The sequence below is a fragment of the Euphorbia lathyris genome, chromosome 7, assembly GCF_963576675.1.
Source record: "Euphorbia lathyris chromosome 7, ddEupLath1.1, whole genome shotgun sequence".
Lineage (NCBI taxonomy): Eukaryota > Viridiplantae > Streptophyta > Magnoliopsida > Malpighiales > Euphorbiaceae > Euphorbia > Euphorbia lathyris.
The window spans coordinates 55,497,414-55,512,189 of record NC_088916.1 but is presented as its reverse complement, the minus strand read 5'-3'; the positions used below and the strand labels follow the sequence as shown (position 1 = coordinate 55,512,189).

Sequence of the window (14,776 nt, the reverse complement as noted above, 5' to 3'; positions counted from 1 at the left end):
CAAGCTCGCTATAAAATTAACGAGCTCGAGCCCGAGCCGAGCTTTGCTTGCTCAAACTCGGCTCAGTTTATTAGAAAATAAACGAGCTTGAGCCGAGCTTCGAGCTTGTTTCGAACCCAAAATCTTCTTGGAACTTTGTTGATTAAGAAAATTATATAACCATTACTTGTTTGTGAGTAAATCATTAATTATATTTAATAAGTTTGCTCGCAAATAGCTCTTTAATTGTGTACATAAACAAACTCACAAGCAAAGTTTGTGAATAAATAAACAAGATGCTTACGAATAGTCCGTCTATTTCTCATTTATTATGTTTGTGAATGAACGCATCTAATAGAAAATGAAATAATGCTGAGTTTGGATATTTGTGAACTAACACAAAACTATATAGTTTTCTACAAAACTAAAATGTGTTCATAAATATTCTAATCGAGCCTGTTCGCGAGCTTTCGAGCCGACCTTTGACATGCTCAAGCTCGACTCGTTTACAAACCGAGCCAATAAATCATGCTCGCAAATGACTCGTTTACAAATTGAACCGAATCGAACCGACTATGAACAACTCGATTCATTTACAGCCCTAATTAAAAATGCCAAATGAAATAATAAAAACTAAACTTTTACTTTTATTTACATTCAATAAACTTCCAAACTTCCTTTACTTTTCCATTTCCATTATTTTACTAAGCACTTTTTATCTTACAATTAAATACACAAACACTTCCAAATTTTTTGTTTGGGAACAAACATTAACCTCTTCCGAACAAAGTGATTCAACAATTTAGAGAGGTATTTGATGCTCTTACACACTGTTTTTTTTTTTTTTGAAAGACTTACACATTGTTTTATAAAACCAAAAAATAAGTGATAAAAGATAAAAAAGTGATTTTCACACTTCAATTCTCAGAGTGTGATTAGGGTTTTAGCCAGCAGATAGACCTATTGACAATGGTAGGCGAACCCGACGGCGCAGCTCCCAAGCACCAATTTGCCGATCGGGTCCGAATCCGATCCATCGTCAACTGTCCCAATGGCGAAGCCAGCCTCATTGGCCAGCGTGTACGAGTTGGCGGCTGGGTGAAGACAGGGAGAGAGCAGGGAAAAGGATCTTTTGCTTTCTTAGAGCTGAACGATGGCTCATCTGCAGCCAACCTACAAGTCATCATTGAAAAGGAAGTGGCAGACTTGTCTCCGCTGGTGCACACCGGCGCCTGTGTCTCCGTTGAAGGCGTCCTTAAGGAGCCACCGGAAGGAACCAAGCAGAAGATTGAGCTCCGAGTAGAAAAAGTGCTACATGTTGGACCTGTGGATCCGGCTAAGTACCCGATTCCTAAAACAAAGCTCACACTTGAGTTTTTGAGAGACCATGTCCACCTCCGCCCCAGAACTAACACGGTAAACCGCCTCAATTTATTATCTTAGTTGTACGCATCAAAATTGTTTTATTTTGATCCCCAATCTGTTCTTTTTTGTGGCTTTAGAAGCTAGTGATTTCATCTAAGATATTGTTTTACTTAGAAAAATGTTAATTTTGTATTTCCAGTGAGAAATAGATGAGTAACTGTTACATTGGAAAATGAAAATCTGCAGATCGTTTATCTTTGGAAGTATCAGTTTAGGCTCGCCAATATTGGCTTAGCATTTACAAAATAACACCAATCTTAACATGTCATTCGTTAAGTTCCGCAGAGTTGGTATTATTTTGTAAACGTTTAAGCCCAAATTGGTATTATTTTGTAAACATTAAGCTTACATGGTACATGGAGCCTAAATTGACACTCTCAAAAACCTTAGGTCTATTTTGGTACGTTGGATAACGGGCATGTTAAAATTGTGATGTGGTGCTGAGTTGGTGGAACTTAACGGATGACGTATCACGTTCCGTTAACGAGACCTAAATTGGTGCTATTTTGTAAACATTAGGTCTATATTAGTGCTATTTTGAACGTGAAGCCTAAATTGATACTTCCCCAAAAACCTTAGATCTATTTTGGTACCTTATCCCTTTATTTTTGAGCTGTGTTGTGTGGTGTGCTGGTAATTTGGACGTCTCTCGAATCAAATGATATGTTGTCTCTCAAATCAAATGTAACTGTTTGTGGAGTTGTTGATAATTATGCCTCCTTTCAGATTTCTGCAGTTGCGCGAATTCGCAATGCACTTGCTTTTGCTACGCACTCGTTCTTTCAAGAACACAGTTTTCTGTATGTCCACACTCCAATTATTACAACAAGTGATTGTGAAGGTGCTGGTGAAATGTTCCAAGTTACTACATTGATTAATGAAGTTGAAAGGATAGAGAAAGAACTAGTTGAGAATCCTCCATCACCGGCTGATGTCGAAGCTGCTGAGCTTGTTGTGAAGGAGAAAGGGGGAGCTGTAGCTCAACTGAAATCTGCTAAAGCAAGTAAGGAGGATATAAATGCTTCAGTGGCTGAATTGAAGCAAGCAAAAGAGAATCTCTCGAAGTTAGTAGAAAGATCTAGTCTTAAGCCTGGCCTTCCCAAAAAAGATGGAAAAGTTGATTATGCCCTAGATTTCTTTGCTCGTCAAGCATTCTTAACTGTTTCTGGCCAACTACAAGTTGAAACCTACGCATGCGCTGTTAGCGATGTCTATACATTTGGACCTACTTTTCGAGCTGAAAAATCACACACTTCCAGGCATTTGGCAGAATTCTGGATGGTGGAACCTGAAATGGCATTTGCTGATCTCCAGGTAAACTGAAATACAAATTTTAGTTATTTTCCCTCTCCAATGTTGACAGGTTCGGTTTTTATTGTAGGATGACATGAACTGTGCAGAGGCTTATGTGAAATACATGTGTCAGTGGCTGCTTGAGAAGTGTCCTGATGATATGGAACTTATGGCTAAGTTTTATGATAAAGGCTGCGTTGATCGACTAAAAATGGTTGCTTCCACACCTTTTGAGCGCATTACATACACTAAAGCAGTTGATCTTCTAGTGGAAGCTGTAAAAGGTGGCAAGACATTTGAGAACAGTGTTGAGTGGGGGATAGATCTAGCATCAGAGCATGAGAGGTCTCTTTCTCGTCTACTTTGTTCTTTCTGTACAGTTTATGTGTATCCTGATGTAATAGTTTTTCTGTTTGGTCAGATACTTGACAGAAGTCTTATTTAAGAAGCCTGTCATCGTTTACAACTACCCAAAAGGGATCAAAGCATTTTACATGAGGCTCAATGATGACTTGAAGACAGTTGCTGCTATGGATGTCCTTGTGCCTAAGGTATTTTTCTTGTGCATTTCCATCTGTGTCTCTAATGTCAGATTTTAATGTTTCACTTAGTTTTTAAACTGTTTTATTGTGACCTACGGAGACTGAAAGAGAAGGAAAATGTAAAATTTGAGTTTTTGAGAGTTTCACCGTCGAAATCAAGATTTATTTTTGTGCAACATAGTTTTTGACTTGCATATATTTAAGCGGTAACAATCCTATATCATAGGTGGGGGAGTTGATTGGTGGAAGCCAAAGAGAGGAGCGGTTGGATGTTATTGAGCAAAGGTATGAGGATTTACTGGAAAAGTCACTTCATTTTTGGTATATGCATACATATAAATGATAAAAAATTGCAATTTCATGCTAATGATTAAACTTTTGCTGGTAGAATTTCTGAGGCGGGGTTACCTACCGAGCCATATGAGTGGTACCTTGACCTGCGGCGCTATGGAACTGTAAAGCATAGTGGATTTGGCTTGGGCTTTGAAAGGATGCTGCTGTTTGCTACTGGCATTGACAATATTAGAGACGTCATTCCTTTCCCCAGATACCCAGGGAGAGCAGATCTGTGATAATATTTAATTGGTCAGCATGATATAATTATTTTGATTTTAGTTTAGTTACAGCTTGTTAGATAATTAGAGATTAAGTTAAACTGTGATTAGAAATCGGTATAAATTTAACCGAATAATTGAGGTACAATCTCATTTTTAGTTCTTGACGTCAAAGTTGTAAAAACAGGTTTATATTTTGAGTTATAATCCAATGAAATTACGAACATAATAATCAACCCAAACAACAAGAATCTTTTGGTACAGAATGCTGCTTGGCCACTCTTCAGTCAATTCTTCACCCTCACAAAAATAAAAATCAGCCCTCTGCTTGCTGCTGCTACTTATCCTATGTTTCCTCTGACAGTTTTCAGCCTCTTCATTATCATTTTCCAGCACTTCCTACCAAATTCGGTTACCTTTCCGATAGCAATTCAGCCCAAAACTCGTCCTTGTCGAACTGATAGCAATTCAGCCCAAAACTCATCCTTGCCTCTGCTCAGGCGGCCCTTGCTGCTGCTCCATAATTGACAACTTCCTTAAGCAGGGTTGGGTTTAGTATTGTTGCTAATCCTGAAGAGATACCAGAGATCAACACTGTTGCTCAACATCTTCACTGCTTTAGTCACTGGGTTTACTGACGTAGAATATCGAATGATTTAGGTCATTGGTGAGAGTTATGCCGGAAAGCATGTCACGACTATTGGGTATTACACTTTAAAGAACATGAAGTTGCCAGTGTGGATTAACAGATCCAATCACACAAGTAAAAACTCATGTTGCAAGTGCATATTTTACTGGTTTGGTAAATGAGTGGCAAAAGTGCCAACTTGGAGAAGCTCAGTGGAAGTCAGTGGAATTGATTAAATTGAAAAATTGGAAGGAGGCAAGAAATGCAAGAAGCCAAGAAGAGTGTTGGATAAGATTTGCTTAAACAGTTGCATCAATACATCATCATATCAAATGATAATGAATCCGAATTCATGCTGTTTATCAGCATCTCTTCGCATTATAATTGTTATTGCGTTTGTCACAAGAGTATATATTGATTTTTGACCGTGACTTGGATATTGTAATTAGCATTGCGTTTGTCACGAGTACATATTGATTTTTGACCGTGACTTGCATCTTAAACTGCCAGAGTCCGGTCCAATACTATGTAAATATTGTCTGTTTTAGTTCAAATCCATTTCCTTAAGTGTTACAGTTTTAAAATGAATTTACATGTTTTGGAAACATACCTAATACAGTCATACTCTCTTTATTTCCGATACGTATTTTACACTCTGCCAGCTTATCCATTTCCTGAGTTAAATTAATTTGATACTTCAGCTAGCTAGTTGAAAATGATATCATCTTAGGCTGTCTTAATCAGGCAACAGCCAATAAAACTGGGGCGGCACTTTGAAAAGGTCTTGTTAACATAGTGTGCATCAACACTGTCCCTGCAAGTTTTCTCTTCAGTGCAGCCCATTTGTGTCTCTCCCTAATTCCCTTTCATAATTTAACATCTTTTATACTTCGCCGGCATATATTCCTTATAATACCTCCAATCACAAACAAACCTTAATTACCACAAACTACAAAATCCTACATCAACACTTAGTTGACCCTTTCATTATTTATAAGTAAGCACCCCATCATCAACACATAAACCTGACTAAATTCAGGACACTTTCTTAGAAAATTGACAGATTGAAAACTTCATTTTTAATTAATGAATATAGGAGCGGTTTCTGCCGATCCATTCGAGAAGTCCTTTATGGAACCATCAATGGAGAAGTTCGTACAAGATGATCATTACCAAAGCAAGGTTAGTAATTGTCAGCTTACACTTTTAGTTCAAATGGTTTATGACGGTAATTAAGATATCCATTAATTATCAGTTTAATAACTATTCCAGATTAATACAGACTTTCCGTAATTAATTAAGGTATGTTATGTTGCAGCAACAAGAAACATTAGCAAGCAGCACATTGGTAAGCAATGGGTGTGTTGATTTTAGAGGCAGAATTGCAGACAAGCAAACCACTGGGGGTTGGAAAGCCTCTCCTTTTATCATAGGTGACATTTTATGGAAATATTTGAACAAATATTGATAATGTAGGAAAAAAATAAAATTAATGAAAGTACGAAAAAATGCAGTGAATGAGGTCGCGGAGAGGTTAGCATTTTTCGCGGTAGCGGTGAATATGGTATTATACATGGTTAGTGAAATGAAAGTGTCACTGCCAAATGCAGCAACTTATGTAACAGATTGGATAGGAGCTGCTTATGTTCTTACTCTCTTTGGTGCTTTTCTTGCTGATGCTTATCTTGGCCGTTTCCGAACCATCATTATCTTCTCCTGCATCTACTCTTTGGTACGTAAACTATACACATGTATAAATTATATAGTACGGTTATGACACGTTAACCCATTTTGAAAATCATAATTTTCAGGGGATGGTGTTACTTACACTCTCGGCCTCAATAGATAGCCTCCGCCCACCACCCTGCACTGCAAAACCATGCACAAAAGCAACACAATCCCAATACGCATTCCTCTTCAGCGCACTAGCCCTTATAGCCATTGGAACCGGTGGTATCAAGCCCTGTGTCTCATCCTTCGGGGCCGACCAATTCGACGAGGCAGATGAGAAAGAAAAGAGCAAAAAATCAGCCTTCTTTAATTGGTTCTTCTTTGCCATAAACATGGGAGCATTATTAGGCATAACAGTAATGGTTTATATAAATGAAGAAAAGGGCTGGACTTGGGGATTTGGGGTTCCTACTGCAACTACTATTCTTTCTATCTTTATTTTAAGTGCTGGAATGCGTTATTATCGTTATCAAAAGCCCATGGGAAGTCCGTTCACTAGATTTGTTCAAGTCATTGTTGCTTCGTTAAGGAATCATTTGAGAGGAGTTCGTTTCGGAGAGCTTTACGAAGTTAATACACCCGAATCTGATATTAAGGGTGCTAAAAAGCTCCTCCATACTACCCAATTCAAGTAAGTGTTAGGTCAACCCTAATTCGTTTAATTGCGAGTTAAGCTAGTGGTTAAATGTGTTACCATCCATTTTGACACCTCTAATCAATATTGCAGGTTCTTGGACAAGGCAGCAGTTATAACAGACCCAGAAGCAGACACAAAAAACCGATGGAAACTCTGCACAGTAACACAAGTGGAAGAATTCAAATCCCTAATCAGAATCCTCCCAATTTGGGCATCTACAATCGCTCTTTCAATCTCATTTTCCCAACTCGCTACCTTCTTCACCAGCCAAGCCCGTATCATGGATCGAAACCTCGGCCCCAATTTCACAATCCCCGCAGGCTCCGTCACCGTTTTCAGCGCCGTCAATGCCCTCCTCCTCGTCCCAATCTACGAAAAACTCATGGTCCCAATCCTCCGAAAACACACCGGCCACCGCCGCGGCCTCACTTCAATGCAACGAATGGGCGTCGGCTTATTTATCTCAATCTTCGCCCTAGCTTCAGCCGCTTTAATCGAGAAGAAAAGACGAGATCATTCTAGTTCTAGCCCGAAACTCATGAGCGTATTCTGGTTGTTTCCGCAGTTCTTTTTGATCGGAGCAGCGGAGGTGTTCACATACGTTGGGCAATTGGAATTTTTCTACGATGAAGCGACGGATGGGACAAGAAGTATAAGCAGTGCATTGTTTCTGAGTGAAATTGGGATTGGAAGTTGGTTGAGTACTGCGATTGTAAAGATAATCGAGAGGACAACTGGTGGAGAAGAAAAGGGGTGGATTAGAAGTGATTTGAATCAAAGTAGGATTGATAATTTCTACTGGATATTGAGCGGTATTAATGGGGTGAATTTCTTGGTGTATGTGTTTGTGGCATGGAGGTTTAAGGGGAGGAATTCTGGAAGTGGAAGTGTGGTGGATGAGTCGAGAATTCAGATGAGTATTGTTGATTATATGAAAAAGGAGGAAGTAGAGGATGAACATCAAGTTGAGTTTCAACGGGTTATCTTTTGATAAATTTGCATTTTTTGTTTTAATTTCTATACTGGGATTTTATTGTTCTATATGACTATAGTATGAATTTTTCTTTTCAATTAAAAAAAAAAAAAGAAGTCCGACTTTTGTGATATACATGTATTTATTTTGGAAATCAAATTACTCTTTTAGTGGAGAAACAATAGCGGGGGAAAAGAAGTTTCGCCACTAAAAACAGCGGATTAGACCACCTTCATTAGTTTAAGGAAAGGACCATTCTACAAATATTTAAAATCGTAAAACACTATCTAACCACTAGAAAGAAATTTTTTGAGAGTGTCCACTTCGGGATAATGTCTATGGTTAGACATTGTTTTGAATTGAAAAGAGCTAGAGTATCAAACCTGCGAGGAGAAGAAGTTTGAGGGCAACATCTTTCACCTGGCATGCTGTGATTGGTGCGACAAACGGCTAGAGTAATACGTTAGTTCCAATATCTCAAACTTTTGTTGTTTGTGAGATGGTGATGCGGGGCATCTCCTTAGAGAATCGAGTCCGGACGAGGGAAGTCGGAGAAAGAACCAAGCACGAGTAACAAGCGAGTAAAGAGGCCAAAACAGTGCCATACGCCAGGTCAGCAGCTCAGGCACGCTCCGCGTGAAGGAAGGTTTGATCCGGAAAAAAGTTCCAGCAGCCAATCCATGCTCCACTTGGATTAGGCACGCTCTGCTTGGACTGGGCACGCTCCGCTTGCGTGAAAACATGCTCCGCGTGAAGGAAGGTTTGATCCGGAGAAAAGTTCCAGCACCCAATCCACACTCCGCTTGGAATTAGGCACGCTCCGCTTGGACTCAATTTAAAGAACTTGTCCCTTACTCTAGCTTCCTCCTTAATTACAATTCTGCCACTCCTTATTTACAACCCATGCCACTCCCTATTTACCATCCATGCCACCCCTTTATATTCAACCCATTTTACCCTTATCTTTACATTTTTAATTAACTATGTAATTGTCCTTTATTGTAATTTTCCATTTAGGTTTGAGGTGATATAAATTCATCTATTTCTCTTTGTTAAACTTAACTTTTTATCAATCAAAATTATATCATTTTCTTTAAAAAGCTTTTGTTAAGGTTTTCACCTTCAACAATAGGGATTTCACTATTCCTATGGATTTAGTCCATAAAACCGGGATTAACTCCTTCAAGTTTAGCTTGAGAAGAAACATCTTTGTTAGTTTACAATTAAAACTAACACGTCCCAAAACCGATATGTATCTGATAACATTGAGATATTATCCCAAGGACCGAAAGGGATATTCACCTAGAGAAACGCCATGTACAGATCCCCAAAGAAGATCCGGCGGGCGGATCTCCTTGATCCAGTTTGAAGGGATCCGCTGGCGAACTCAGGAGGCGAATCTCCTCATTCACCTGATTCGTCACTGTAACGGCTGAACGCCGACTCGGCCATAAAGACCATTAATGAGCTATCAATTAGCTAACCGCCAGGTTAAGGGTAACCTGTAACCGCCATTAATGGAGCATTAATGGAGACTTTCTAGTTGCTGAAGGTTACGACTTCTTAGCTATATATAGCCTACATCCCTAGGCTATCAAGGTACACATTCTCACATCCATTGTCAATTCAGTTTGTTCCTTTGATTCACCTTACTGACTTTGGCATCGGAGCTTCCCCCCGTCGAACCCAACGACGCCCCCACAGGGACGGAAGTTGATCAGAATTTCTCTGCTTGTTATCAATTGGTGCGGTGAACGTGGAATCCTTAATCAAACAAAGGGTTTTTCGTTCACATTAAGAAACTATGACAACTGGAGATCAGAATCCCTCTTCAGGGATTGAAACACCATTAGTTACACCGTCTAGTGCTGGCCGCACAGATTCAACTGCTCCTGCAACGCACATCGAAAGTAGTATGAACCCTGATGCTTTCATCAACATGTGTGCATAAGCAATCGGAGAGCGGTTTGGACCCGAGACAGGGAATCGCCTGCGGTCGTTTATGACCCTCCCTCCGCATTGGAGCATGGCGTCCACATCAGCTGTATCATCTTGGCCCTTGTTAAACTTTGGACCGGGCACCCAGAGTTCTTCATTTCTCCAAGCTCACAACACGGATTCCATGGTAACTACTACGGCGGCAGTTGGAGAACGACAAATCAATCGGGAGTTATTCCCTGATGGCGCAGAAGGAAGTCAAAGGAATGATTCAACCCTTCCGGGCGGATCTACGGGTCCTGGATTAAATCTAGGTGGGTCCAAAATCCCGAGGCGCCCACGGACAAATCTCTCCCTTGGCGGATCCGGAGGGCGAACACACAAAAAACATAGGAAGGAGAAAGGTAGGCGGTCTAAATCACCTTCTCCTCGACGACCGAAATCCTCCCATCGTGGCTGATCGCCCCCATCTACTGGTCGTAGACGGAGTAAAAGGCCAAAGGAGACACCCCATTTGAGTGGACCACTGCCGCCGCCCCCCAGGAACTGTTAGCCACATCCCGTCGAGAAGCCATGGAGGGGGTAGTGGGCAAGCTCCCCCAGGTGGGGGGCGGGGGCGGAGGAGGTAGTAGCGGAGGAGGAGGTGGATGCGGAAGCGAAGGAGGGCGTTCGCCATCAGATCCATCATCTGGGTCAAGCTCTTCTTCCTCTCCAAGCAGATCTCCACGAAGGGGTCGCCCAAGGGCGGATCCGGAGAATTTTGATGATAGAGTTAGAGCTCTGGTACTCCGTATGAATGAGGTGTTGACAATCCGGAAGCTCACGTCAGAAAATACCGAATACTGCTTAAACTCAATCGTGCCACCGAGCCGGTGCTTTGCAAAATGTTTATCACCACGCTAGGGGGTCCAGCCTATGGGTGGTTTCAGTCTCTACCTCCGGGCTCGATAAACAGTTTTGATCAATTGAGCAGGGAATTTTGCGCTAAATTCGCCGGCTGTATTCCTCCAGTGGTTAAATCAGGGAAGCTTTTTGAGTTAAAGCAGAAGGCGAACGAATCCCTTCGGGAGTACGTGCACACTTTTAACCAATTGTGCATACAAATCGTTGATGTGGATATCTCCGTAGCAGTGGAATGTTTTGTGAGAAACACCACTTGTAAAAGCTTGCAAGAAGATCTAATTCGAAAGAAACCCACCAGCATGGCAGAATTGATGGAGCGTTGTAAAGACTTTATCGAGGTGGATGACATTCGCCGAGGATCACTGTCATCGCCTAAAAGGGACAATGGCGAATCTCGCCATCGAGATAGAGACAAAGACAAGCATCAGGATTCTTCCTCTAGAAGCAGGCAAAGAGGTTCTAAGAACAAATCAACGTTTGTCACCTCTTTCACACCTCTCAACGCTTCTAAAAGTGAAGTCCTTATGTGGATCGAGAACAGTCTACACAAACGGAGCATTTCATACCCCGAACCAAAAGGGGGGAGTACACCAATACTGGTAAGAATCCTAAAAATTATTGTAAATATCACAGGAAAAATGGCCATGACACCGATGCATGTTGGGAGTTAGCTCGGGAAATCGAGCGTCTCATTGAGAGAGGAAAATTGGATCGGTTCATCCAAAGTGATGGCAAGAAAGGAGATGGCGATAGATCCAAAAAGGACCCAAAGAAGAAGGGAAAGGGTACCATTAATGTCATAGCAGGCGGACCTGGATACCAACCAATGCTAAAAAAAGGCAAAGACCACCGCTCTTAACAGAACATCGTTAAATCGCCCCTTTGCCGATGTAGGTCCTGAAATCTCTCCCCATGCGGATGCATTGGTTGTCACTATGGTGGTAGAAGGCTGGGAGATGAAAAGAGTGATGATTGATACTGGAAGTTCGTGCAATGTCATCACCAGAGGAGCTTTCGCCAAACTCATGATTGATCCAGTCCAAGTAGAGCCAACTGTGGTTGATATCCTAGGAGTGACGGGACACACTATCCAAACAAAAGGCCAAGTCACTCTGGATTGTGAGCTTACAGATGATGATCAGGTCTGGAAAGGTGATCTAGAATTTTCTGTCTTGGATGGTCAGTTAGCTTACAATATCATCCTCGGACGGCCCTTTATCTCTGAAGTAGCAGCCCTTATCTCCATACGCCACTTAACGCTTTACATCCCCACGGCCAAGGGAGGTGTAATGATTAGAGGTAGCCAAAAGGTGGCCCAGGAGACATATTCGGCATCACTAATGATTCGCCCCCAATCTAAAGAAGAGGGTGAAGAGGAGCTCGTCACAATGGCCTTGGGCGAGACAGAAATGTACCTTATGGCGGATGAAAAGCAGGTGCGAATGGCTAAAGGGCTCAAAGGCGAAATTAAAGACGCAATCACCAAGGTACTCCGTGAAGCGGAGGATGTCTTCGCATGGAAGGATGAAATTCTCCTCGGAATTAGTCCAGACGTGATCACTCACAAGCTCAACATTGATAAAAAATGCAGTTCCTGTAGCTCAGAAGCGGAAAAACCATGGCCTCGAAAGGCAGAAGGTGATAGAAGAAGAGATCACCAAGCTCCAACGGGCGGACGCCATTGAGGAGGTGCTTTATACTCAATGGCTGGCGAACGTCGTTCTGGTAAAGAAGGCGGGCGGATCCTACCGCATGTGTATTGACTTTACGGATCTCAATAAAGCTTGTCCCAAAGACAACTATCCTCTGCCATGTATTGACATTCTCGTGGACGGAACCGCCGGTCACGCCATGTACTCCTTTACGGATGTGAAGTCAAGTTATCATCAGATCCCCATGGAGCCCTCAGATAGAATCAAGACCTCGTTCGTAACACATCAGGCCACTTATTGCTTCAAAGTCATGCCCTTTGGGCTTAAGAACGCAGGTGCCACTTATCAGAGGATGATGAACAAGATATTCGCAGATAGTAAAGGTGATAACTATTCTGTCTATGTGGATGACATGATCATTAAAAGCACAACCATGGAAAAGCATGCAGATGATGTAAAGGAGGTACTGGACGTACTCCGATGCAATAATATTAAGCTGAACCCGGAGAAGTGTACTTTTGGTGCGACGTATGGAAAATTCTTAGGGTTCATGATCAGCGAAAAAGGAGTTAGCCCAAATCCTGACAAGGTTAGGGCTGTCCTAGAAATGCAAGCACCACGGAACATCAGAGAAGTACAACGCCTTAACGGGCGGATCGTAGCCTTGGGCAGATTTATCTCCTGTTCAGCTCGCAGATGTCAGCCCTTTTACGAGGTCATCAAGAAGCAAAAGATGTTCGAGTGGAATGAGGATTGTGAAAAGGCCTTCGAAGGAATCAAGCGGTTCCTCACGGAGCCGCCCATGATGAGTCGGCCAATGAAAGGTGAGGACCTTTACATGTATGTATCGGTTACGGATAAAGCTGTGTGCACGGTCATGATACGAGAGGAGGATGGCCAGCAGTTTCTGATTTACTATGTGAGCAAGGTTCTGAAAGATGCCGAAACCAGATATTCTAAGCTTGATAAAATGGCGCTGGCTGTTGTCACCACGGCAATCCGCCTTAGGCCATATTTTCAGGCTTATACTGTGGTGGTTCGAACAAATATACCGATGAGAAAGGTGTTGCAGAAGCCGGACACTTCTGGAAGGTTGATGGAATGGGCAATCCGCCTTGGTGAGTTCGATGTGAGATATGAAAGCAGGTCAGCTTTGAAGAGTCAGGTCTTGGCAGACTTTGTGAATGAATTCACTGAAGAGGGGATTGATCATCCTAAACCTCCAATGGAAGAGTGGACAATGTACACCGACGGCGCCTCCTCGGCGGATGGAGCTGGCATAGGCGTTGTGATCAAAGGTCCTCAATACATAAAGTTACGGTACGCAGCAAAATTGAATTTTCATGCAACTAATAATGCTGCTGAATATGAAGCTTTGGTGTTGGGATTGCGTCTACTCAAAGAAATCACTCCCGAGCGGATTATGATCTATAGTGACTCCAAACTAATGGTCAATCAAGTAATCAAGAATTATGAGGTAAAAGATGATGTTTTGGCCAAATATGTAGCAGAAGTCAAAAAATTGCTAGATCACCTTGAGGCTAAAGAAACCAAATGGGAACTGATTCATGTACCCAGGGAGTCCAACACTGAGGCGGATCATTTGGCCAAAATGGCCTCTAGTGAGGAGAACTGGACAGATCCAGACTGTCCCTTCGAAGTTAAAATAGCTCCAGCCTTCGCTTCAGAGGAAGTATCCCTACTCACAACAGTAGAAAATGATTGGAGATCGGTCATTCGCCAATATCTGCTATGTGGAACTTTACCTGAGGATAAGGAAGATGCTCGGCGGATAGTTAGAAGGGCGGCTTATTTCTCCATAATCAACGATGGCCTTTATAGAAAATCTTTTAGCCACCCTTGGTTAAAGTGCATTCTGCCGGAAGAGGGACAACAAGTCCTCAAGGAGCTACATGAGGGATCATGTGGGGCCCATGAGGCATCCGCCACCATCTTAAAGAAATCCAGGTTAGCAGGTTTCTACTGGCCCACAGCCGAACTGGATGCACAAAAATTGGTAGAATCTTGTCATAGTTGCCAGATTCATGCGAATGAATCACATACTGCCAAACATCTCCAGAGGCCCATCATAGAAGGACGGCCATTCGCCCTCTAGGGAATAGACATCATCGGACCATTCCCTCCAACTCGCCGACAGAGGAAGTATGTGGTAGTGGCAGTGGATCATTTCACCAAGTGGGTAGAAGCCGAAGCTGTCTCCTCCATCACTGCAGAGCGAATGGTGGAATTCGTCAAGGACAACATCGTAGGAAGATACGGTGTTCCGCATACCATTATCACCGATAATGGAACACAGTTCAACTGTAGCGAGTTCAAAACTTTCTGTGAAGAGTTGGGCATTCTAAACAGATTTGCCTCCGTTTATTATCCTCAGTCCAACGGAATGACCGAAGTCACAAACCGGACGATCGTAAAGGGGATAAAGAAGAGATTGGGAGAGCATGATAAGAAGTGGGCGGATCAGCTGACGAACGTTTTATAGGCTTATCGCACCACTCCT

General features: G+C 42.2%; 2 protein-coding genes across 2 annotated transcripts; both read left to right on the top strand.

Annotated features, from left to right (window-relative positions):
* Positions 1-825: 825 nt before the first annotated feature.
* LOC136235703 (asparagine--tRNA ligase, cytoplasmic 1-like) lies at positions 826-3,960 on the top strand. Its single transcript, XM_066025595.1, has 6 exons — positions 826-1,395; positions 2,131-2,718; positions 2,786-3,042; positions 3,119-3,248; positions 3,466-3,524; positions 3,628-3,960. Exons 1-6 carry the CDS (start codon positions 949-951, stop codon positions 3,809-3,811), a joined length of 1,665 nt encoding a protein of 554 aa, XP_065881667.1. The 5' UTR covers positions 826-948; the 3' UTR covers positions 3,812-3,960.
* Positions 3,961-5,151: 1,191 nt separating this feature from the next.
* On the top strand, positions 5,152-7,910 carry LOC136235057 (protein NRT1/ PTR FAMILY 8.2-like). Its single transcript, XM_066024575.1, has 5 exons — positions 5,152-5,603; positions 5,740-5,854; positions 5,936-6,153; positions 6,233-6,783; positions 6,880-7,910. The coding sequence occupies exons 1-5, from the start codon at positions 5,508-5,510 to the stop codon at positions 7,778-7,780; spliced, it is 1,881 nt and encodes a 626-aa protein (XP_065880647.1). The 5' UTR covers positions 5,152-5,507; the 3' UTR covers positions 7,781-7,910.
* Positions 7,911-14,776: the final 6,866 nt, after the last annotated feature.